Source organism: Solanum pennellii, chromosome 3 (assembly GCF_001406875.1).
Source record: "Solanum pennellii chromosome 3, SPENNV200".
NCBI lineage: Eukaryota > Viridiplantae > Streptophyta > Magnoliopsida > Solanales > Solanaceae > Solanum > Solanum pennellii.
Window position 1 is genome coordinate 68,426,657 of NC_028639.1, and position 26,164 is coordinate 68,452,820.

A 26,164-nucleotide genomic window follows, 5' to 3' on the forward strand; every position below is an offset into this window, starting at 1 on the left:
TAAAGTGCATGTAAGCTGATTCGAATTTTATGATATCACTATAATTATATGCGTTCATTTTAACTTGTTCACATGAAATTTGAACATTCTTTGAGCAATAATAAATGAAGTGTGTACAATAGACCAAAAATAATTTTTAGCGACAATTAATTAATAATAATAATAACTTAATTATTGTTATAAATGTATTTTTAAAAATAATTAACAGTCTTTGTTAATTTTTATCAAACCTATAACAACATAAACTTCAATAACAATTAACTAAGAACGATAAATATTTTTTATTTCTTTCTATATTCATTCATGTGGTAGCTTCCATGCAACAACCAAAGTTAAAAAAAGAAGAATGCTTTTGATTTCAATGGGTAATTTAAAGTGCATCAAGTTAGGTAGTTAAGACTTTATTTTATTGCTTTTATGGTAGTTAGACTCCTTTAGCTTTTTTATTTATTGCCCTAAACTTGTAGGCAATCATTCCTGTAGTTGAGATTAAATGTGAAATACTGATGAGACTGACAATTCTATTTTCCATTTTATGTAATTTTACATTAAAAAAAAATTGTTATTTCGAGGTTTGAATGAACCCTTTTATTAGGCTACTTAATTTCTTATTGGTATATGTAAACTTGTTCTTAAATTAATATAATTTTTTCGCAAGTAGCTGGTATGTTGTGTTAATAGTTTATATTCCTATATTTATCTAAATTTATGTGATACAATTTTCAAATTTTAGATTTCAACCACGATTACATATTTTTGACTTGACAATATTCACTATATTCTGCATTTTCAACCCCCTTCTATGGGCAAATGTGGAAATTAGTAAAAAGATATACAATAGTCCCACTATATCCTTGTCTTTGAAGGAAACCCAAAAAGGAAAATGAAAGATGAAAAGCAGAAAGTGATATAAGAGAAAGGCAAGAAACAAAGAACATGTGAATGAAAAATAGTACTTTAAAAATCGAAGATATTAAATAGACGGATGAATTAAGCTTGATCGACTTAAAATAAATTAAATTAAGTCAAAAATTACTTGAACTTAAATGGATTAAAATATATGTCATAAAAGTACGAATCAGTTTGAAATGCATTGATCATGTAAATAAGCAAATTAATAATCATTTCAGAAGTTAAGTAAATTATATTTTGTTTATAAACTAAATAATTTATCGATATCTAAAAACACAAAATGCTTCCTACGTACATGCACAAAAACAAAGAAGGGCACATGTATATTGCGGTCAAGTGTCACAAGTTTCTTATGGGACCATTATTAACTTATTTATAGTTTTTGAGAAATTGGGTCATCCATTTAGGACCACTTTCCCACATAAAATCTTGGTATATTTTTGTCACCAACTTAATAATAACTAAGAAATAATTTTCCATAAAAAAAATTTCATTAGTTATATTAGTAAGTTAAATATTGTAAGTTACTAATATAACGAATTTTTTTAATGCAACTAATGAACATTACTCTGTAATATTCAATAGTTAATTTGTTTCATACTTGATACTTCATGCTTGAATCTCACATCAAATTTGTTATGGAAAATCAAAATTCATGTCTATTGCTTTAAAGATAAAACCATTTTCTCTTTTCCTTTTCTTTCAATTTTCAAGAAATTAAATCGGTCTTTATATTTCAAAATTGTAGACTTGTAGTATCTCTGATTATCGAAATGGAGACTAAAATCAAAGCTAAAATCAAAAGAGTTAATTGTTTGTCTTTTCTCCAAGGTAAGGTCTTTTCTTTTTGACATATTGTAAAGGGTTTAACTTTTTGTTTCACTCTAATCACTTATGTTAGTTTCGGAGTTCTATATATTATTACTTTCTTGAAATTTTATTTTGTTAGTTTATTTACATGTTTATATTTTCATTTGAGAAGAATGATAAATAAGTGATATATGGTGGCTAGTTTAATTGAACTAATTCTTGTGTTATGTTTTGGGTTAAATTGGATGTTCTTCTCATTAAGGGGTCATTTGGTCAATGCGTTAGGGTATAGGTATGTAGGATTATAATATGGAGTTTATTTATTCGACAAAAAATAATAATTAAATTTTTTTATGCCATGAGAAATAACGTATAAATTGTTACGCGACTAATGTTGATATACAAAATATTATGTAAAGATTATTTTCTTTTATTAGATATCTTCTTTTCAATGCGTATTTTTTAAAAGTCGAATTTTAGAATATGTTATTTATCTGTATTTTATTAATGGAATATGAATTCTTAGTAGGGCGTTTTTTTCAAAAATCATATTCTTGTTATTTCATACTAAAAATATCATATTCTTGTTTTATCTTTCAATAATTTTATCAAGCATAAGAAAAAACTTTAAATATATAGCCTGGTTAAAATAAAATCTGCATATTTGAATTCAAAACGGACTAAAATATCTCCACAGACTAACGTATCTGTTTAGTAGAGATTTAAAATTCAAATTATCCAAAATTTGAGCAACTTATTAAATTAAAAAAAAATCTTTTTGGCAAGAAAATTTGGCCAGAATGGTAAAATAACACATCTTATACTCCTTCTGTCCCTATTTACTTGTCCATATTTCCTTTTATATATGTTTCTATTTACTAGTCCATTTTAACAAATCAAGAAGGACAACAATATTTTTCCTAATATGCCCTTATTTAATTCTAGAAAATTTCTAAATTTCTAGTACTAGTAAGTTGTAATGCATTCTTTTTGGCACCATAAAATATATTTATTGTACTTGGGGAGTTGCATAACCTTTTAAGTTAAGGGTAAAATTGTAACTAACCTATGATAATCATTGGTGCCTTAATATGTGTGTCACTTCTAAAGTGGACAACTAAATAGGGACAGAGGGAGTACTATGTTATTTTATGTTTGTGAACATTTTTACCCTTTTAATTTTAATATCTTTTGATTAAAAAATTAAAAAAAAAATCAATTTATTTTAAATAAAAAGAATATGATAGAACTTTTAAAGTTCTAATCAAATTTTCTGATCGTTTAACACGTGACCCAATTAAAAAAGATTGTTGGTTTAAGAGTTAGTGGCTATTTCTAGTGATTTGAGGCTAATTTTTCCTAATCACGCCAACTAAGTATTGCATTAGTTATTTGTTAAGAAAAAGGTGATGTCTAGGCAAAGGTAAATTATTGAGCACTTTTAAAGTTGGTGAGAGGTGGCATAAGTAAAGATTAAGCAAAATGATAAAAAGTTGGCTTCATTAATGATGCCCAAAATATTTAAGAAGTGCTAAAAGCCTAAAAGTGAGTTAATTAACTTTGTGCAATAAGACTCTTTCGGTAGACGAAATTAAAACTAAATAATGATCCTTATTATTCTTAGCTTCTAGATCAACTAATTAGCAATTTGTGACTATTGTAAAGACAAACCTTCCATGGATTAGGTTAAATTAGTACTCTCTCCGTTTTAATTTAGGTAGATTTTCTTAGATTTCGCTATTTAAATAAATTTATCTTTGGCGGTAAAGTTTTCATGTATCTTTTAACATTTTGAATTGTCAATTATTGTAATTTATAGTACTTTTATATAGTTTATAAATATATAAATTTCATTTAAAAAAATTGAAGATTTCATGCACGAGTTTCCAGCTAAACTTAAATTATTTGACTCTTGAAAAAATAAAAAGTATCACATAAATTGAGACGGAGAGTAGACAATTTTTGTTAGAGAAATTGAAGAGACTGCCAATCACAACTATTTTTCTTCCTTCTTTTGGTGTCATGCAATGGAGGAGCAAAAATTTTTATTAGAAAATTGTAAGTATAAAAGGTATATACTACTAAGAAGTCAAAATAAAAAAGAATCAGCAAACATATAATATATGTATATATATTCGTCAAAAAAGTTCTAAATACAATTCTCATTAATATGTATGTGTTAGTTTACAAATAAAATAAGAGCGTATATAATTAAACCATAGTATATTATTATATTTACTATAAAAATTGTGATGGAGTGATTATTAATAAATAGCTTTTTATTCTTCATTTTTAACTTAAAATTTCGAATTTCAAATCTTAAAATCAAGTACAGGTCATTTGCAATTTTAGCCTATTTTGTGCTGATTTTTTATTTATATCTTTCGTAACAATAATCTTCTTAGGCATAAGTTAATATTTTTATTTATTGTAATATTCACAAGTTATATCCGAATATAACTTGAGTTTCTTAAAAATTTATGTTCCACTATGTGTAAGTAATCAGTAAAAAACAAGCCTATTTAGGGAAATTAAGCAAATACCTCATAAAAATAAAATAGTTACAAATATATATCCTTTATATTCATATCCTGACTATATAATTACATTATATATGTTTAACTAATTTTGTTTAACTGATATTGAATCAGTATCATATATTATATTGATATTTCTACAATTAATAATTTCGCCTAATTGATACTAAATTCACACACACGCGCACGCACGCATACGCGCGCGCGCACACATATATATCTTATGTCTTTCTCTTCAATTCAAAGTATGTTGAGTATAAAATAAAAAAATAATTATCTTTGCTCGATATGATAAACATAATAAATATATTTAAAAAATAGTAGACAAATAAAATTAAGTGGAAGGGATAATAACGTAATTTCAATAATAAATGGGAATAGATTGAAACTTACACATAAACCGCATTCGTTGAATGGGTTTTATGCCTCTCTTTTTCATCTTGATTAATGTTGGGTATAAAATGAAAAAATAATTATTTTTTCTTGATATGATAAAAGTAATAAATATATTTTAAAAATAACGGACAAATAAAATTAAACGGAGGAGTAATAACGTAATTTCAACAATAAATGGGAAGGGACTTAAACTTACTCATAAATCGCATTCGTTGAATGCGTTATATGTCTTTCTTAACAGAAAAGGTAATAACGTTATTTCAACGATAAGTGAGAAAATATTGAAACTTATACATAAATTACATTCGTTGAATGCGTTTTACGACTTACTTTTCTCAGCTCAATTAATGTTTAGTGTAAACTGAAAAATAATTATCTTTTTTTTGAGATAATAGAAGTACTAAATAAAAAAAATTAATATATTTTAAAAATATTGGACAAATAATATTAAACGGAAGGGGTAAAAACATAATTCATCAATAAATAGGAAGAGTCTGAAACTTACACATAAATCACATTCGTTGAATGCGTTTTATGCCTTTCTTAACAAAAGGGGTAATACTGTAATTTCAACGATAAATGCGATGAGAGTGAAACTTACTCATATATTGCGCTCGTTGAACTTTTTTTATGCCTTTATGTAAGTTTCAGTCTCTTCTCATTTATTGTTGAAATTATGTTATTACCCATTCCATTTAATCTTATTTTTCTATTATTTTTAAAATATAGTTATTTCTTTTATTTATTAATTTTATCATATCAAAAAAACGTAATGATTTTTTCATTATACATATATATATAGATTTAGTATCACCTTAAGAAAATTGTCGTTCTTAATGACACTAATACAATATATGATACTGATTTAGTATCAATTAAATGAAAATTATCAATCTTAACGAATAGGGTATGGGCTATTTTTTTTTATAAGAATTAATATTTCTTGAATTACTTTGGATTGGTATGACCATGTTGTTATTTTAGATTTTATAGCCTATTTATGTAGTTTTTTCCAAATTAAAAATCAATTCATTAGAAGGTTTCACATGCCATTTTATGATGAAATACTTAAATCTTTTGGGCCTAATTTTCCAAGTCCAGCCCAATTGTTGTTGCTGTTCATGTGTTTCTTCCTCATAACCCTTATGTACTCATAAAATTCTTGCAAGAACAGACAAAGATATTAGACAAATTAACAAATTCTCAATTTGCACATTCTTTTGTTGTAAAAGAAACTACAATTATTCCAACTTTCATCTTTTGCACAACTAATTAGAAACTTAAGGTGTGAGAGTGAAATTTTGTTATTACTAATTTATTTTGTTGAGGTGTTGTAGTTTATGGATGGTGAAAATAAATGTGGTGGTGGGCATGAGATTTCAGAGAGCTGTCAAGGCATGTGCCAATTGCCATAGCACACAAATGCCACTATCTGTTTCTCACATGACATCACTCATCACACATTTACTTGTCTACACATGTCCACTATTCATTATCCACTTCTTCTACTTCATGATAATGTAATCAAAATGTAATTCTAATTGTCATGGTATTAATTATTAAATATCATGTTTGTTGTAACTATCATAATTATTTTGATTTCTCTGATATTTGCATTGAAGCTTGATCAACGCATTATTTATAGATTTTTTGCATTGTCAAAGCTCGAATATAATATTTCTGAGTAAGAAAGAATAACCTGATTCATTACACCACACATTGTTGGTGGAGTTAACTTGTTTGATGATATAAAAGAAGATTTATTTATTTAGAGGAGAAATGAAAAGATGTAGCTGTTAAAGTATAGAGCCAGGCATATGAAATGAATCAACTTTAAGTGTCACACCAAAGGCATCACATGCAAGAGTTTATTACATGCACAATGAATTGACACATGTTGTGCCAGCTGCATTATACTATATAGCACTTTTTATGTCTATATAGCTGTTTCATTGAGTTTGCATGAACCTATTAAAATTAAAAGCAATATCTCCAAATCAAGATGGGATCAAAAAAAAGGCTAGGTGGTAATGTAGTAATGAAAACAACAAAGAGATCAAGGAGGAAGAAGATGGGGTATCATGTTTTCAATAATAATAGTTTTGATCTTCAACACCAACAAGACAAAGTGATGAAGCTGCAGAGGCTAATCCCAGGGGCTAGCCAATTGCCTTCACATCAATTGCTCCTCCAAACTGCTAAATACATTATGCATTTAAGGCTGCAAATTCATGCATTGCAAGCTCTTGTTCTCTCCATAAACACATCATCATGAAGCCAATTTTGTAATTCTTTAATTTCTCATCTTCATTGAACCTTTAATGGATTTTTGGAATATAGGAAATGTAACTTTTTATAGGGGCCAAGTATTGCTGAACCCAACATCTTAGATTAAAAGCTTATTAATTTTGTTTTTGTAGTTTTAGGACATGCATTAATCACTTTTATGTTTAATTGTAATTCAAAACTAGCTTTTGCTGAATACCAATTTGTTCTTTTCTTTTTTCATATACAATGGTTGTTTGAATGTTATGATTCAAAACTTGTTAAAGAACGACAAAAGTCTCATGTCGGTGGTTAATAAGATGGGTTGGTTAATGAGATGGGTGGACTCATTATAAGGTTTGGGCGATCTTCTTCCCTTTGAGCTAGCTTTTGGGGTGTGAGTTGGTCTAAAACTTATATCACTTATTTCACATAGTACCAAAGCAGGTCCGTCTCATCCGACGAGCAGGGCCCGGCAGATGCTAAGCACTGGGCGTGAGGTGGGCTGTTTAATTAAGGGCTAAGACCTATTTCACAGAACTTCTCATATAGACTCGCATTTCAAATGCTTCTTCCGTTCAATTTGTTTGAGGATCAAATAAGTACGGTCGGAATAATTTTTCACCTTATATATAGTGATTTTTCACCTTATATATAGTGTATCTCGACGAAGTTTTGAACAGTAGTATCTAGATTAGAATTTTATATACATTGTTCTTCTGAAGGTCGTAGAATAATGTAGTTTTGGAATTTTAGAGTGATGTATTAAAAAGGACCATTTGGAACAGTCTTAATGTATCTGTAGCAGTATATCCAAATAGAAACTAACTTAGAAGGAGAAATCATGCAAATCTTTGACAGTTTTGCCGGCCTACCTCTTCAATATTTTAATGGTTTTTTTCTCCTTCAGTCACCATTTTTGTTACATCATCTGTTTTTTTGTTCTGCACTACATTTGTCTTAGCATAATAAGCCAATTGGCCGTTTTAGCTTTAGCTATATCTTATTTCATAAATCATAGTACTACTTTGTTAGTAGCATTCTGCTTGTTGCAGATAGACAATTACCCAATCATTTTATGAAATTTACGCGGTGAAGAAGCAAAGATTTTGACAACTTCAAACGAGCAATGATTCCGAGTACAAGATGGGTAATCATGAGTATTATCTTTCAAATGTTGCTAGTACTTGCAGGTTCAGAGACTCTGGAAGTAAGACGAGCATTAGTTAAGTTTATGAACAAGATATCACTTGGGAACATATCGAAAGAAGTAAACTTTGGATGGGATTTATCATCTGATCCATGTACAAACAAATGGGAAGGGATAACTTGTGATTCAAAAAAGCAACATGTGAAAAATATTGTTCTTGATCAGAAGAATCTAACTGGAATTCTTGATGCTGCTTTTGTCTGTGAGGCTACTTCCCTTGCTGTACTGAGCTTGAACGAAAACGAAATTGTTGGAACATTACCACAAGAAATATCAAACTGCAGACGTCTGACACATTTGTATCTCCGTGGCAACAAATTATCAAGCAATCTACCAAGCTCTATTTCGCGGTTGAGCAATTTGAAAAGGTTTGTAATTTCAGACAATGCCTTCTCGGGGCAGATACCGGATATGTCAAGAATCTCAGGGCTGATAACTTTTTTGGCTGAAAGAAATCAGCTAACAGGGCAGATACCAAAATTTGATTTTTCCAATCTTGTAGGATTCAATGTTTCATACAATAACTTAACTGGTCCGGTTCCTGATGTCAAGGGCCACTTTAGTTCCAGCAGTTTTTCGGGTAATCCTGGATTATGTGGAGTGCCATTGCCAAGCATATGTCCACCCTCGCCACCGCCAACTCCCCATCCAGTTGCTAAGAAGAGAAAAGTTTCATACTTTATCTATCTTGGCTATGCTATTCTTGGGCTGATTATCATACTTCTGCTTGTATGGAAGTTGTTTAAGTGCATAAGGAAGAAAAAGAGCGGTAGTAGTCCAATGGATCAGAACAAGACTATTATAAGCTCTTCTGTTGTTACAAAGACTCCTAAAAATAGGTCAGAATATTCAATAACATCTAGTCCCGAAAACTCTATGCTCTCAGCATCATTTGAAATCCTTTCAAGTCCTCTGGCTAATAAATTGAGATTCGAGGATATGCTTCGAGCTCCAGCTGAATTGATTGGGAAAGGAAAACATGGAAGTGTTTACAAGGTCAATGTTGATGGAGTGACATTGGTAGTAAAGAGGATCAGTGGTTGGAATATTTCGAAAGACGATTTCAAGAAGAGGATGCAGAGAATACATAGAATGAAGCATCCTCATGTGTTGCCCCTTGTTGCGTTCTATAGTTCCAAACAAGAGAAGCTAACAGTTTACAAGTACCAACAGAATGGCAGTCTATTCAAGCATCTCCATTGTAAGTTTTATTAGCACAATCTTAATTATTCTCACTTGAATTCCCCATAGAATGATACATGAATAATAGGTCTTCCTGTAACAACTATCAAGAATTGATATCAGTAAAGGAATATGTTAGATAGAACTATAGTTCACTTTCCAGATTCGGGGTCTAGCTAAGTAAAAATCTCAAGTATTTTGTCAGTCTACGTTGCTCTGCCTCTCCAAAATATTGCCACAGCTATGTCATATCCTCCAGTAAAGCATTTCTTTCGGAGGATCTGACACGCACCTGTGTCTGACATTTTTGAAAAGTCTGAGCAACACATTGTCGGTTGCTGAAGTAAGAAAGTATACTAATTAGTATTATTAGTTTGGGTAGCAAGATAAGTGATCTGATTGACTTAAAACTCCTAAAAATAATCAAGTAGTAACTAGTTTGTCTATTATTCTTTGAGAATGAACATGGAAAGGTAAAGTTACTGCATAACTGTTCATTTCAGCATCTCAGGGCAGTAAAGTTTTCGAGTGGGCAAGCAGATTAGCTATTGCAGCTAGTGTCGCAGAGGCCTTAGCATTCATGCATGAAGGCCTTCAGAATGACGATATTCCTCATGGAAACATGAAATCCACCAACATTCTGCTGAACGATGACATGGAAGCCTGTATCGGCGAGTATGGTCTGATGCCCAACAATCAAGACGAGTCATTTATTGCTCAAAGTGATCATAGCATCAGAGAAGACCATTCAGTTGCAATTACTACACGTAACGCCTTCAAGATGGATGTTTATAGTTTTGGAGTGATTCTTCTTGAATTGCTCACAGGGAAGCCTGTTCAGGCTAGTGGATATGATTTGTCTAGGTGGGTAAATTCAGTTGTTAGAGCGGAATGGACTGGTGAAGTTTTCGACAAGTCCCTTATTACAGATGGTACAAATGAAGAAAGAATGATCAATCTGTTGCATGTAGCTCTCAAATGCATTGATACATCACCAGATGCAAGGCCTAACATGAAGGAAGTTGCTTTCATCATCAATTCTATTAAGGAAGACGAAGAGAAATCCGTATCCGCGTTCAGCTAACAAATCAAACACAGGGCTCCAATCCAAAGGCCTTGATACAAAATTTCCTATTTATACTTTTTTTTGTTTGGAGAAATGCTCTATCATTTGATTTGGCTACGGAGCTCCACAAATCACTCTGGTAAATTGTTAAGAACAAATATTGTTTTGCTTTCTTGTGTTTATTCAGGATGATAAGGTAAATTGTTAAGAACTAAAATACTTTTTCAATGAAGATTTTATTAAAGTTATAGGAGAAGCTCAATTCATTGAGTCTGACATCCTTTTTTGGCTTTCTATAGCACATCACTAATATATTTTAACACTAATTATTTACTAAGTTTTTAACAGTTACCCTGTAGAATTACACATTAGATATATGTGTGAAATGTGAATCACTCACTGGAGATGGAATCTAGCTGGATTGAGAGCAAATATTTCCACAACTACTCAGCTCATAAGTCCATATTTTGTTAACTGTTCCTTCTAGTTCTAGATAACCTAATGACCTTTGAAAATTTCACCCATTTGGACATGATTTCAAACTGTGATTTGAAGTTGAAATTTTATTTGGACATATGATTTAGATTTTTAAAGTTATATTCTTCTAGTTAAACACGAAAGTCTCATAATTTATGAAAAACTATCAAAACTTTCTCAACTCTTATACAATCTTATCAAGTGAGCAGATCACACTTCATAATATCTAAAGGAACCATCAAAATAAATAATATAAGTACATATTCCTTTTATTACTATATGTTATTACAAATTTTCAAATATAGGTAATTTTATAGGCATCTACTAGTCAATAATAGTGATACCTAATTATTCTTTGTTATAATTTTCCATGTACGCCAAACATTGATTTACTCCTATTTATTTGCGCAAAATTTAAAATGATGGGCTTTATATTTCCTTCAAAATATTAACTTAAATTGAAGTTTTATGCAGATTTACATAAACAAAGTAATTTGAAATTTGAACCACAAATCCTACGGCCAAACGTGTACTTAATTATATCCAACTATACCTTAAAATGGTTACTGAATTATCATCAATCTTGTTGAAGAAACATCACCATACTTTCTATTGGGCAAGTAGAACAAACATGAAAAACAGACAAAGTGTTATGCGGAATTCGAGATAATACGAGAAAATATAAACGCGAAAAACAAGACAACAGATTTACGTGGTTCACCAATAAATTGGCTACGTCCACGGGGAAGAGGGAGAGCAGTTTTATTATGGAGAGGCAAGAACAGAATTACAGAATAGGGTTTGCCATAGCGTCTATATATAGTGCTAAGCTACGCCCTAACAGGCTTGGGCCTAACATACAGAATTGACAGATAATTAAGGGTCCAATACAACAACATTGTATACCGTCGGACCGGGGGGCGAGACCCCGTCCTTTCTGTTTGTAACGGGTCCGATTCAAGGCATTCAACACAAAGTATTCCAACAACTTTAAATCTGTCGGTGAGGCTCTAATGTCCAATGGACATCACATAGATTAAGTAGCAGTTGCCCCACATACATAAGTTAAAATCAACATCTTTAATGATTCTGTTGCTAAACAAATATCCCATGCGCTTCTTTCTCCATCATATATATCATCATCTGACATGAATCTAAATAATTCGGATTAGTAAAATTTTAAATATATAATCATCTGACACGAATCTAAATAATTTGGGCTAATAAAAATGGCTAAAACAAAAGTTCAAGAAGGAATCTTTATTATTTACAAACTGAACAATTTTGTCCTTTTCTTTTCTTCCACTCTATGACGGGACCATCATTGAGAAATGCTACAAAAATACATAATTAAGGCCAAAGTTAAATAATATGGTAAGTAAACCTACCAGGATGAGTAGAAAACTGGCTTGACAATGAGGTAATATAGAAGAAAATAATACTATATATTTTCTATAATGACAAATGGACAAAAATAGCCGGCTATTAAATAATAACCAAAAAAATATATATTTGACTATGGAATGTAATTATTTTTAACCGACTCACCAAATATGTAATTTTGGCTTAAAATAATACGTATACACCTATACGAAAAGTAGTGGACCAAACTATTATGGCATGTTTTCTTTGTGGGGCTTGACTTGTATTTGTCAAACTTGAAGATGGAAAAAAAGCAATATGAATGGGAGATTTCTTAATCATTAATTGCAATGATTTAATATCATTTTAACTACCCATTAGTTAATTAATTAATTTAGAAAAGCTTGTTTTTGTTGCAAGGTTGCGTGATTAATGCACCTTCAAATATATACTACTAAAATGAAAGTTGTAGAAACATTAATTAGTTTAGTTCCTAACAAACCAAACAAATTGACTTCACAATCAAACTTATCCCTTTATCTCAATTATTACGACTCATTTTTAAAAAAATATCTATTACATTCTTATATTAATATTTATAATTTATTTTTATTTATAAAATAAATCAAACTATATGACATAAATTGAGTCGATAGTACTACGTAATCGACGAGGGACATTGTTGTCCAGGGAACAAGATAATTGTATCCACAAAATACACAAAAAGGACGCAGTGACAAAGACCTATGTGGCAATATTTGAAAAAGTCATTTTATGTCATAAACTGCTCTGCCTTCATATTCTCACAAGTATTCTCATCTTTGCCTTTCATTTTTTCCCCACATCTATGCACAGTAAGTATTGACAAGTAACTTATCAAATCACTTGTGTTTGGCCACATATTCTTCTGCACCACTTATCGAATCTCATATACTTTTTTTTTGAGGTAGAGCATCTGCAGTTTTCTTGATTTTTCTGTTATTCTCTCTTTATCCTGTCAGATAAAGGGTAGTCTTAAAATTCTCCATTTTATAATCTTAAAATTCTTGGAAGAAGAAAAAAAAAGATTTGGTTTTTACCCTTTTAAGCTCTTTCTATCCATTTTACTAAATTGTTATCCATGAGCAGAATCAGTCCAATTCTCCTATGGGTAATTGTAATTATTGCTATTGTGTTCTTTGTGTTTGGTCTTCTTCATCTTCTTCTTAGGTTTTATTTAAAGATTTCTTCTTTTTCGTCTATTTCTCAATCTAATAGATTCCCTGAATCATCTGGTTCTCAAGTTATTCAAAGGCAACTTCAACAGCTATTTCGTCAGCATGATTCTGGTTTAGACCAAGCTATCATTGAAACTCTGCCTCTGTTTCTCTATAAAGATATTAAAGGCTTAAAAGAACCATTTGATTGCGCTGTTTGTTTATGTGAATTTTCAGAACATGATAAGCTCAGATTGCTCCCTTTTTGTAGCCATGCTTTTCATATTCATTGCATAGACACATGGTTACTGTCAAACTCAACTTGTCCTCTATGTAGAGGCATTATTAGCTCCGCGGTTTCTATGGGAAATTCCTTATTAGGCTCAATCGAATCAAGAGAACAATGGAGTTTCCATTTGGAAGATGGAATTGCAAATGATGAAAAACCGGACAATGTTGGAGAAATGAGAGTATTTTCTGTTCGATTAGGTAAATTGAAGAGTATAAATGAAGGGGTCGAAAACCACGAAGAAAAAAGTACACAGGGTGAAATCATCAGCTGTAATTTAGATGCAAGGAGATGTTTCTCCATGGGTTCATTTCAATATGTGGTTGGTGATTCAGAGTTACAAATAGCGTTGCCTAATGTGAAGATTCTAAAAGCCAAGTGTGAGAACACTAATTTTGGAGCTAATGCAGAAGGGAAAAAAATCAGTGCTAGGACTAAAGGTGAGAGTTTTTCTGTTTCAAAGATTTGGCTTTGGTCCAAGAAAGGCAAATTCTCAAATTCTTCAGAAACAAATATTGGTGGACCTTCTGTTAATATTGATATACCAATGATTAAAACAACACAATTTATGTAAACTTGTATTGAAAAATTTGTATTGCTTTTAGCATAGTTCTGAGATATACATCAACTACCCACATACTCTTCTCTATTCCTTTTTTTTTTCTTTGTGATGGTGGGGTGTTTAACTGGAAAGCTATATGCATTCACAACCTTACATGTACAGAAGTTTGGATCACGGGTTGCAAATCAGTCGGTTCTGTTCGGTTCAATTTTAAAGTTTATCTTGATTATCAATTTGTAGATATGCTAAATTCTTATAGAACCATTAAGATATTAATATGTCGGTTAGTGATTATTATCGGTTTGGTTATTGGTTTAGTAGTTAAAATTTGATGCAAATAGAAAAGAACTTTGAAAGTCACTTGAAATGACAAACCAAATAAACCATAAACATGTTTGCAAATTGCATCTTGCTCAAAAGTAAATATTTTTAAATCGTAGAATAACCATGAGTTTGAAACATCCAAAAATAAGTTTTTTAAGTCAAGAGTTTTATATACAAAATAATATAAATATAATTATTTAATTAACTATACAGTTATGGTTAATCCATTAAGAAAATATATCAAGAACCGATAACCCAAAAAAAAAATCAAAATCTTTATCAAAACCGCTAAATTTATGACTTATTACTAATAAAATACTCTACTCGTCCACTTTTATTTGTCATGTTGCGCTTTTCGAAAATCAATTGACTTATTTCAAAAATAAAATTAGATTACGATAATTCGATTTTTTAAAATTAGATATTCAAAAACTATACAAAAAGGATACATTGCAATTTTTTACATATCAATATGGTAAAAAAATATATCCTAAAATGTTAGTTAAATTTTTTAAAATTTGACTCTAACAATGGAAACTATGTCAGTTAGTAATGGACAGGGAGTATAATAACTTTTTTTTTATTCGAATTATTTATTGGGCAACTTTCACATATAGCAAATAAAAAATTCATATTTGTATGTTATAGCAAAGTTTGCATAATTGCGCTCCATAACAAACATAGAAACTGTATAATTCGCTATACATATAAAGTTGAAGCAAATTGTATAAAACGAAGTGTATAAAACAAGAAAAAGAAAGACACTTGGGCAGAGAACTATATAAAAACGAAGTGTATAAAACGAATTGTATTATTATAAGTGTATCGAACGATTATATACAATTTGAATTTGTATAAAATGAGAAAGAGAGAAAGACAAAAGAGAGACTTTACAAGGAATATACAATTGAATCGAATTGTATAAAACGAGAAAGAGAGAAATTAGATACAATTTGAAAATTGTATAAAACGAGAAAGAGAGAAAGGCAAAAGAAACTGGGCAGGGGAGTATTTTTATTGTATAATTATAAGTGTATAGGACGAATATATATGTACTTGCATGTGTATATACAATTTTCTCACGCTTTATACAAACAGAAACGCAATTTATACATTTCGCTTATGTTTGTATAAGTGCGAAGGGAGAGGGTGGCGAGCGAGATTTGGGAGAGTGGGGAGCGAGATCTGGAAGAGGGTAGAGAGGGGAACAAAAATATATGTATTTATACAATTTTCTCTGCTTTATACAGTTAGAAATAATTTTTATACACTTGTGTTTGTATAAAAAGTGAGGAAGCGAGCGAGAGATTGGAGGAGAGTGGCTAGCGAGATATTTGGGAGAGAGGAAACTGACAATTCTTTGCAAACGTTTGCTATGGAGCACAATTAAATCAAACCCTAGCTACTCCATTTATTTTAGGTTATTAGTTTGCTATTATATACAATTTTCCCAATATTTATTTGATTCGATTTTGAATGGCCTAAATTGGATAGAAAATGTACAAAATGTTTCCACTACAATGTGAATGAAGCCCACAGGAAGTATCTTTTGGACCAAAAAAATTGACGGAATCAAACCAGGCCTTCCTAACGAGCCCAAAAGATCGTCAAAGATCATATATATGCACATGGCCTTGTCTATAAAACAACTAAAGCTTTTAAAGGAAAGTTTGTACATAAATATTTTTGTAAATCATTTTAATAGTTTATTAAAAATTATATATATATTTTTTTAAATTTTACCAAAATTTATCATGGAGGTGACTTCCTTTTCCTTTTATTAAAACTTTGCTTGTATTATTGAAAAATGGCTACCAACCAATGCCTCCCCTAGCCAAACCCCACTTTTTATGAGAGTACTAGATATGTTATTATTATTATTGTTGTTCTCTGGAACTGGCTCAAAATTTGGTCTTTCCTTAAGCAGACAACGGAATCGTTCGTTGCCAAGGATCACTGCGATATCCTTAGTTACCACCAGTGTCTCGTTCTTACCGTTGTTTGACATCAATCATCTTTGTTTCGGCCTACTTAAAATATCTAAATGCACGGTACACAAAGTATTCCGTGTTCACGAGGAGCCACAAGTGCCACAATTGTGATTTTTAAAGAGAAAAGGCTTAGAACAATAAAGACCTCCTAAGATGTTGGCCCAAAGTTTTGGCCCAAACATGAAATACCTAATATCTACGATGCAACATCGTTATCATGAAAAGGGAAAAAAGTGTAAAAGCGAAACCCAAGTTGAACGTTTGACCAACCAAACAAATACTTAAAAAAGGTGTAGCCACGTATTAAATCTTATCTTTATTTTCACATGTCTTTACATACTTCTTCAACGGTTCAATCAAAACACACACTTTAAATCATAAAAAAAAGCATTGCTATTTTCTCTCTTTACCATCAACAATGGCAACTTCATTTTCTTGTTTTTGTTCTGCTCCAGTTCAATCATCTGTTAATCGGGTTAACCCCGATTTGAACCGTCAAAAACCAACTTCCGGGTCATCCTGGTGGACCCCACTCTTCGGCTGGTCCTCTGAACCGGACTATATCGATTCCGGTTCCAGCAGTAGCGCTATTAGAACCGGGCCGGTGAGGGAGATTTCGGGTTTTAAATCGGATCCAGAAACGGGTCGTTGCAGATCTAAGTTTCAGCCGGGAGGTTTCACGGAAGATAAGGCGAAAGAGCTAAGGAGAAAGACGATGCAGAGCTCTAATTTTCATGATATCATGTACCATTCTGCAATCGCGTCTCGTCTTGCGTCGGATGTTTCCGGTCGGTGACATAATCGCCGGCGAGTTAGGTGGTCGGATTTGTTGGTCCCTTTTTTTTTGCTGCCAAATCAATCTGTCGACTTGAAAAATTGTCTTTTTTTTTTCTTTTCTTTCTAGTTTTTATGTAATAAATAAAGATGTGATGATGATTTCTAGGATTTTCCGTGGATTTGTTTGTCTTTGTATTTCTTGCTTGATGGAAGCCAACATATGATGTAATTCTTATATCTTATAGATGGTAATGGGTTGTAGATTACTATTGCCAGAAAAATTCCCAATCTGTGGATCAAATCTTGAATTATTTTGCATATATCCAATAAATTATTAGAAATAGTTTAAATATATCTTCTCATTATAGTACTTTTGGTCTCAAAATATACTTGATGGAGTCAAATCCACCAAGATCAGTTTAATCATTTCTTCTCCAATTGAGCTCTGTTCTTTCTATTGCATGTGACGTAGACGACCTAACCTAATGCAAGCATTAATAGTTGGGTCTGATGCATTTGCTTAATTACTTAAAGTTCATCTGCTGAAATTGTTAGATCTATTCTTTAATTGTTCAATGAGATGATTTGGGTCTCTGCGCAGGGGAGGGATAACTGCCGGCTCAGTGTCATTCAATCCCAACAAATGTCTGATGGGCGGTTCTATCTAACTAGCTTTTGTATAATTTAAAGGTATAGATCCTGTTAACCAAAATGCAAAACGAATTTGTTGTTACATATCTAGAGACAAAAACCAAATTACAACTTATTCTCAATGAACATGATGTTTTGGTCGGATATTAACCTGATTCTGAGCGGCTGTGCATAACTTGGGCCGCAGAGCTAATTATATGAGAAATCACAAGATAGCGGTGACAAGTCTTGGAATAATTTTCAAGTCTGATATGCAATAGAACACTGTACAATAAGTCAATTCAAGCAGGCTCTATAGTAACATTTCAACAGATTTTCAAGGGCTTCATAGTCTATCTATAACAACTTCTTGGATTTGATTTATCAATCAAATAACTGTAATTTTTCGTTGGTAACAGTGATTTGCAAGAAACCATTTGGGTGTAACTAAAAGAGTCCCTGGGGTTTAAAAAAGCTAGCGGTCAATTTACATTTGTGAAGTAGTTAGTATGTAGTAGCGCATGGGTTGGAATAAATGGTTTCTTTTGTATAACAAGAAACAGGGCAACAAGTAACCTATCTACTACTCCAACCCAAAAACCAGAACTGGCGATTCAACTACTAGGATCATGAGAAAAATCAGGCTCGTCAGGCTTAAAAAGTTTAGGCATACGTAAGCTGGATTCACCAGAGTCCACACGTCCCGCCTTGCCTCTTCTGGTATTAGCAGCAAATCTTGATGCCAATACTCCAAGTTGCTGAGTACTGCTTTCTGTTGCCTGATCCGAAGCATTACCACCAGCTTCTGGATATTCACGACCATAATTGTCATCTTGGTCCATCCCTCCCCTGTAGTACAAGCTCTCTTCTCTTGATAATTCTTCCCCTAGTATTTTCCTCCTATGGCGTCTCCATGCAGCTTGTATGTAGCAAGCTCCCCATGTCCTCCATTGGTGTGAGTAGTACCGAAATGCATGTTGTAGTTTCTTACTATGGAGGCGTCTGAACTGGTTTGCGACAAACTTGAGCTTTTCAGCTCTAAGTGCAAATGCTTCAACTTCTGTAAGGCATCTCACTGTTCGAGTTGAAGATGGAAGATTAAGATTTGGGTTGGGCACCAAGGCCCATGTTAGCAATTCTTCACCACAAAAATCACCCGGATTTAGCACAATGGAGTTGAAGAACCCTGACCTTCCTCCATTGGTTGTTGAACTCTCAAGTTGACCTCTAATTATGAAAAGCATCTCATTTACTGGATCTCCTTCACGAACAATAAACGTGTCTTTCGTGTTCAATGATGAAACAAGGCATTCACATATTGCATCCAAAAGTTGATCATCCATCTGGGAGAAGAAAGGGACCTGAAAAATTCAGAGAGAAGTTACCAAATAGAAGAACAATATGGAAATTTTTGAAGTTCAAAACAGATGGTTGATCCAATTGAAATCAGTAGAAAGGAAGATTTTTGCTATCCTCTTTCACAACTTGGACTCTTAAAACTAGCTATGTAGATTTCGTTAACCTTGGTGCTACTTTATCGCCTGGTGCAAAAATGGGTGCAATGAAGGGAGAAAAGCTGGACCTACCTCAAAAATCTTTCTACAGAAAGTTACTCTACAAAGTAATTTTAGTCAACAAAACAAGATAGCTCCTTAACAAACTGCACGGCTCCGAATGGATCGAAATGATTTCACAATAATGAGACAAAAAACTTACACGACGAACAAGTGCCAGGCAGAGGTGCCTTTGAATCTGACGCCTTAAATCCAAGGGTAAGGAAAGTAAAATTTCTTCTTCCTCTACACCTCTTGTAGCTAACCATTTATATTGAACAAATCGACGAACACGATCCTGCAGATCTTCAGGTAGCTGACGGTGCCTCATCCACTCCTCAGTGTCCCTTCTTTTAATTCTCCATTGTTCAAGTCTTGCTGTCATGGATTGTAGATAGCTCTTCACAAAATACAATAGTAGAAACAGTGTCACTTACGAATTATACAAAATATTTATTTCGACTGAAATAGTGCCGCCTTTGCCCTGGCCCCCACTCCCCAAAAGGAAGAAAAAATCCCTTCCTGTGGACATAACCTGGATCCTTATTAGATGAATAAGTACACAAGTCACTAGCAATGAATTCCTAAAACTGACCATTTTAGGTCAGTAGATATAGTTGCATCCTCAACTCAAATAAGTAATTAGAGTAATGTTTTACACTGGTCATCCACAAGAAACTTCAGCTTTAATAAGTTGTTTAAAAAGATAATAAAGAAAAACGTGTATTGGAACTATGTCATTGTCTACCATTTCAGTATCCTTCCACCTAGTAAAAACCTATGTGATTTCTTTCCATCTGTCCAAACCTTGTTGGACAGAGTTACCCAATACCTATGCTGGTGGGAGATGCCTGGACATGAAGGTTATAAAAATACACATTCCAATTTAGTCTTTCACATGAGAAATTACCTGCATGTTGCCTATCAGCAGTGCAAAGAAGACCAAACCCAGAAGACAAATAAGACTAGAAAGGAGCGTCTCAACAATGTTAGTGCTGGTAGTAATACTTTGTGCATATGAACTGCAAATGAAGAGATTGAAGGATCCATTAAGCATAAATCTAAATGAAATGCAAAAGGAAATACTCTTATAGCAAATATCTCTCATACTTTTCAAGTTCGTATAATATAAAAGAAGAAATATTTCATGCCACATTGAAGACTCCTTTCTTTTTTCTCAAAGGAGTTAAAACTGTGGTTCAGTACTTCAACCTCATGACATGACCAGAGTTAAAGTTGCAACTAAGATGCTTAAAATTGAAGAGAGAAAAAACTAATATTTAACCTGCTGACTAAGTCGGGCTTCTCTTCAGGGTATTGTTTATTAATGGTTAAGAATTGTATGATTGTGTACACAGTATGACAAATATTCTTCTTCTGCAAAATTTATTTAGATAAATGCACAACTCTGATATTAGGTTCTGCTCCAACTTTAAAAACAAGTTTTTGAAGATGAAAATTATGCTTTACAGTTTACTGATAACAATTGACATACATCTTTCTGAGGAGAAAAAGTTGTCAGCTGACTCACGAGGACTAGTTCCTGAGGGACTTATCTCTTTCATCTAGTCTACAGAAAACACAAACAACTTTTCGGCCCCGACTTACAATATAACCCACATCGTTTGCTAAGTATCTTTTTCACCACTTGATAAGAATTTATGGAGGTGCAGACAAAGTTCATTAGATAAGAGAGTTTTTAAATTGAAATGCAGACTATCTTCTACAAAACTTATTGAGAAAAATCAAGAGAGAGACCACGAAGAGAATACCTTAAGCTCTTTAAACCCCACCATAGGCAGTAAAAATATCGATCAAAGAAGCTAGCAGATGTAACTCTTTCAGTATTTGCATCACCAAACATTCCAAACTCAAATGTTATATCGCGCGTAGCATCGCAGCGGTCGAATACCTCAGTGGTTTCTGACCACTCCTGACGCCCAGGTTTATTAAGTGATGAGCAATCAAGGTAGTCATGATTACAATCGGGAGAACCCTTTTTCTTCTTCACGCACTCATCCGTCCAGCATGAAAAGTGCCTCTCAATAGACATCAGATACCATATAGCTCCTAAAACCTGCACTGACAATTGAAAAACAGATTAGTCACTGTGAACTAATTAATCTCCAATGAACTAAACAATAATCTCAATAAGGTAATAGTTATGTCATGGCTCATAACAACGTTTATTAAATCAATAACAATGAAAAGACATCTTTGAAACATAGGAAAGTTATGCTGCTTATTAGTTTCTTCACTGTCTCCACTCTTTTCTAAAGCACAATCAGCAAGTAAAACAGGCCACACCACAGTCAAATTTCACGCAAACCCAAATGTAATTTTAGCTACTACCACGAAAACGATTGCAATATCTGTAACCACCTAACACCCACTTACTACTCCAGATGGAACTGACTTCCTGATTGACTGAAAAGACTAATGTATGGACAGCCTAGTGCCATTATCCTTCAATTATCAGCAGGATCCTTTTTTAAGGCGCAACTCATGTAAATATTCCAACAGCATTGGCGGTGAGCCTGAAAAGTGAGGCCCAGTCACTGAATCACTTTAATACGTGTACTTTCTTTCTCCATTCTGAACTTGTCTCCTATTCTAATCGATCAATTCTCGTTCCCTATCATACACCAAAATATGCTGATTCTCCCCCTGCATGCTATTATGTGGTAGTGTCACTTTTAACCTGTCCTAAATAAGTCAAGTCTTGTTTATGGGTACCTAAATAAGCTACAGATGAGGTAACAGTATATGATTTATATACTGACTTTAGCTTAGTCTCTTGTTGATATCTAGTACTCTCTACTCACTAAAAAGAATGTTCCTTTTAGGATCGCCATCTGAGAGGTAATGATGAACAAAATAAGAATTTGAGTTTAGGAAAGCAGGAGCCTTTTGCATGGTTCCGATAAAAGAAAAAAAAATCAGAAACTGCAGAACTTACATGACTTGCTAGCAAATATAAGAGAAGATTGTATCCGGCACCAGACCAAGCTGTCTTTGCAACAACACCTGTATTCTTAATAATCTTTGAATTTAAGGGGAAAATGACCAAAAATCTCGGCACATACTGAAGCATAATGATCAAAGAGATGGAATGATTAGCATGAGAGGGTGATGAGCCATTCAATGGCATTATAAACCAAATAACAATCTGCAAAACCAAAAACATGAGAAAGTTACAATTCATCATACCCCCTAAACATTCTTTTCCCATAAGAAGTTCACAAAAACAGAGGGCATCATTAAAAAATTGAGTTCAGCCTTCAAAACAAACACAATGAGAAAATATTTCACAGAAAGAAAATGTTGGGTGTGCAAATAAAAAGTCTCACGTCGGTTGCTGAAATGAAAATGTAGCTATTTAGAAGGTGTAGAGATAATCTTAATGGTGTGAAGCCTTTTTGGAGAATATACCGTGTGGGCTTAGCCTAAAGCATATAGTGTCAGCACCATGTTAAGAATACCTTTCAACAACTAGTTGGGGCTAATGGTTAGGCGTGACGAGTATGAAGATGGTGAAGTGATGGCGTAAAACTTGGTTTAGTACCTTCACCCGGCCAAGGTAGCTTGGATACGCTCACATACAAGAAGAAGCTAGCCTCTCGACTACGGTGGCCACAAATACTTGGATGATATAGGTGGCACACAATGAATCTCTACATAAGTCCATGAGGTGATGTAAATCAGGGATCGTGGAAGCTACAATATAAGATGTAGCAATAATCTTCATAATATGGGGCTTTCAATGGGAAAAACAATATCTTTAGGGGGTGGCTTAGCACAACAGAACCTTGTTACTGTGGCTGCTAATCATGGATATACTAGCCTATTTAACCAACATAAAAACCCAGAAATATAACATTACAATCAAATCACTACTATTTACAAAGAAAGTATGAACAATGCACTGACTTGTGGGAGAGGGAGGGCAGCAGCAACATCAATGACAAAGGCGTTTTTTAAGTAACGAATAGCGATCAATCGTCGATCCATCACCAGCTCACCCTTGCCAAAAACCCGAGTTTTTTTGGAAACGAAAGCTGTACGGAATTTCAAATAGATTTGAAAGCAGGCGAAGCAATCAACCATTAGGCGAAATACTATTATGGCGTAACCCAATACATTGTCGGTGCCCATACAGTTATCGATAATAATAGGAAGCAACAAAAAGAGAGGATCCACAAAGAGACCGACGAAGGAAGTGAAGAGGAAAATGTGATTCCATCTGCTAACAAATTCGCCATTTGGATCATGAATCTGCTTCCAAAAGGGCTTTTGCTGGTCGTAAATCAGGGAATTCTTGAAGCGGTTGAGATGGCCTAGGAGAGAATTCATTTTTGAACAGAGAAACCCTAGGACACAAGAATGATGGCCATGGAGATTTCAGTTTGTCAAAGATTGGAGAACAAAACGGAGAGTGATTCATTTTGTTGCGCGCGACAGAATCACTACTGCTGGTGCGTATATATAGCTTTGCTTATTTTTCCCATCCTTCAATTTTTACTTTTTCTCATTCAAATTAGCTCAACAATTATCAAATCAAAATTTGTTGCCAAAAAATAATTGATGTTAATACAACTTTTTCCACCTTTTTAAATCATAATTTGTATTTATATTTATGGGAAAATTCAATTTTTTTATATTCTAAAAAATGAATTTCACTTCTTACGTAGGAGGGGTCGTTTGGTGAGGTGGATAAAGAAAAATAATTTTGGACAACTTTTTTCTATCCCTCAATTTTTTTATTTGGTTACAAAAGTGTGGGATAACTTATTCCGCGATTAATAATTACGACTCGAATCAATTACTAATCCTAAAGTAACTTATATTGAGATAAAAATGTAAAATAACAAAATTATCTCCTTAAACCCGCTTTTATAAACAAACAACTTATTCTTAGGGAGTGTCTTTATAAACACGCAATTTATTCTTAGAAATTTTGTCATGCATACTTGATAGACCAAACAACCAATAAAAAAACAATAACAACCAATAAAAAAACAATCTCACCATAACTAACTTTATCATATCTTATTTCAACATAACTTATCCTATTATAATTAATTTTGTTATAACTTCTCTTCAAATTAAACGACCCTATAAAGTTTTATTTTTGATTTTACAAAAATAATAGTGAAATTACGATTTAAAATATATGTTGAAATGATTTTCTTAATACTTGTGCATTGGTCACAAATTTAATTAATAATATGGAATAAAAGAAAGTAATTTTCCAAACAGTTCCTTAATAAAGTGGATTAACCCCTGTTTTTTACCCCGCAAGTCACCCCACTAGCGACACCAATCGACTCAGCTTTACTTTGTCGCCATCGACGAGATACAGTTCGCCGGAATCATGTGCTATCTCCGGCAATTCATTTGCTTCATCTTACTTGCTTTCGCTCTCTACACTTCTCTTCAGGTAGAACCATCATACAGAAGTGAACAATACAGTCTGCTTTTGCTTATTGTGATGTTAAACCCTAACTTATTTGATACCATTCTTTACAGGCTGAGGTTCAGGCTCAGGAAAATCTCTCCTTAACAACCAGACCCACTTCCCCTTTCTCGATCGCTCTCGAAACCCTTCAAAATCAAATCCAGTAAATTTCTCCGACTGATTTTAGTATTATTTTAGTTGTTCTGTTCAGTAAACCAAATCCTGGTTTGTATTTAGGTACACATTTCAGGATGTGGAGTTACTACGACGTGCTCTGACGCATGCATCATACTCAGGAGAGAACAACAGAGCTTTGAGCGTTTTGGGGGAGAAGGTAATTGAAGGTTCGGTTTCTCTGCAATTGCTTAGCAAGGATATCGATATATCACCCAAGGATCTCAACCGGGTTATTATGGATCTGTCTTCCAATGTGGTAACATCATGCGTTGCTGACGGAGGGCGCTTAGGTTTGCAGAAGATAATCAGGGTTTCTAGGAAGACCAATTCGTCGGCTCCTGCAGTGGTTTGTGGTGCTTTCAGGGCAATGTTCGGAGCTATTGCGATTGACAAGAGTAGCTTGGACAGTGCGGGGAAGGTATTCTTGACAATTCATGGGAAAGGCATGGAGAAAGCTATGGCAATGTAAGTATTCAACTGATTGTTGATGGTTGTTGATATATTTCTAGTTAGAGGGAACTTTGTGTATTAGTATGTGTTGAAGAGTAGCCTCTCTGTTTTAAGCTTCGATTTGCGCTGTGTAACTAGTTGTCTTTGTAAGACTTAAACTATGTTGCTTATCTAAATCATTTGTGTGCACTGCAACTGGAATCTTTTTCTTTATAATTGAGAAATTCGCGAGGTTTAGTGGTGCATGATACAAAATACTGTGACTTGAAACCATGATGTTGCCTAACACCACAACTCGTGTTGCATTCTAACCACTAGACCAAATCTCCGATGGCCACTGCTATTGGAATATCTTTTGAGCAGCAAAACTAGTGTACAGATTGACATGAGTCATCTGGGATGATTGCATGCCCACTGTCTAGCAATCTATTATTGAAACAAAATGTTATTTATCTCACAAAGATCATGCAGGCGTTATACTTGAGCTTTTAAAGCAGGTATTCTTAAGTGGAAAAAATACATTCTTCTCTGTGCTAATAG

General features: G+C 33.0%; 5 protein-coding genes across 5 annotated transcripts; 4 read left to right on the forward strand and 1 right to left on the reverse strand.

Annotated features, from left to right (window-relative positions):
* Nucleotides 1-6,553: 6,553 nt before the first annotated feature.
* LOC107012999 (probable inactive receptor kinase At2g26730) lies at nucleotides 6,554-10,628 on the forward strand. The gene is made up of 2 exons (XM_015212982.2): nucleotides 6,554-9,331; nucleotides 9,816-10,628. Exons 1-2 carry the CDS (start codon nucleotides 8,050-8,052, stop codon nucleotides 10,394-10,396), a joined length of 1,863 nt encoding a protein of 620 aa, XP_015068468.1. The 5' UTR covers nucleotides 6,554-8,049; the 3' UTR covers nucleotides 10,397-10,628.
* A 2,285-nt stretch (nucleotides 10,629-12,913) lies between these two features.
* Nucleotides 12,914-14,479, forward strand: LOC107013733 (RING-H2 finger protein ATL46-like). Its single transcript, XM_015213607.2, has one exon. The coding sequence runs from the start codon at nucleotides 13,338-13,340 to the stop codon at nucleotides 14,274-14,276; it is 939 nt and encodes a 312-aa protein (XP_015069093.1). The 5' UTR covers nucleotides 12,914-13,337; the 3' UTR covers nucleotides 14,277-14,479.
* A 2,433-nt stretch (nucleotides 14,480-16,912) lies between these two features.
* On the forward strand, nucleotides 16,913-17,706 carry LOC107012383. Its single transcript, XM_015212221.2, has one exon. It carries the CDS (start codon nucleotides 16,998-17,000, stop codon nucleotides 17,373-17,375), a length of 378 nt encoding a protein of 125 aa, XP_015067707.1. The 5' UTR covers nucleotides 16,913-16,997; the 3' UTR covers nucleotides 17,376-17,706.
* Nucleotides 17,707-18,235: 529 nt separating this feature from the next.
* On the reverse strand, nucleotides 18,236-24,123 carry LOC107012589 (probable cyclic nucleotide-gated ion channel 16). Its single transcript, XM_015212465.2, has 6 exons — nucleotides 23,470-24,123; nucleotides 22,499-22,708; nucleotides 21,312-21,616; nucleotides 20,450-20,561; nucleotides 19,703-19,939; nucleotides 18,236-19,347 (listed from the first exon to the last, which is right to left on the reverse strand). The coding sequence occupies exons 1-6, from the start codon at nucleotides 23,890-23,892 to the stop codon at nucleotides 18,601-18,603; spliced, it is 2,034 nt and encodes a 677-aa protein (XP_015067951.1). The 5' UTR covers nucleotides 23,893-24,123; the 3' UTR covers nucleotides 18,236-18,600.
* Nucleotides 24,124-24,797: 674 nt separating this feature from the next.
* On the forward strand, nucleotides 24,798-25,861 carry LOC107012461 (protein NUCLEAR FUSION DEFECTIVE 2). Its single transcript, XM_015212315.2, has 3 exons — nucleotides 24,798-24,979; nucleotides 25,069-25,160; nucleotides 25,235-25,861. The coding sequence occupies exons 1-3, from the start codon at nucleotides 24,914-24,916 to the stop codon at nucleotides 25,641-25,643; spliced, it is 567 nt and encodes a 188-aa protein (XP_015067801.1). The 5' UTR covers nucleotides 24,798-24,913; the 3' UTR covers nucleotides 25,644-25,861.
* Nucleotides 25,862-26,164: the final 303 nt, after the last annotated feature.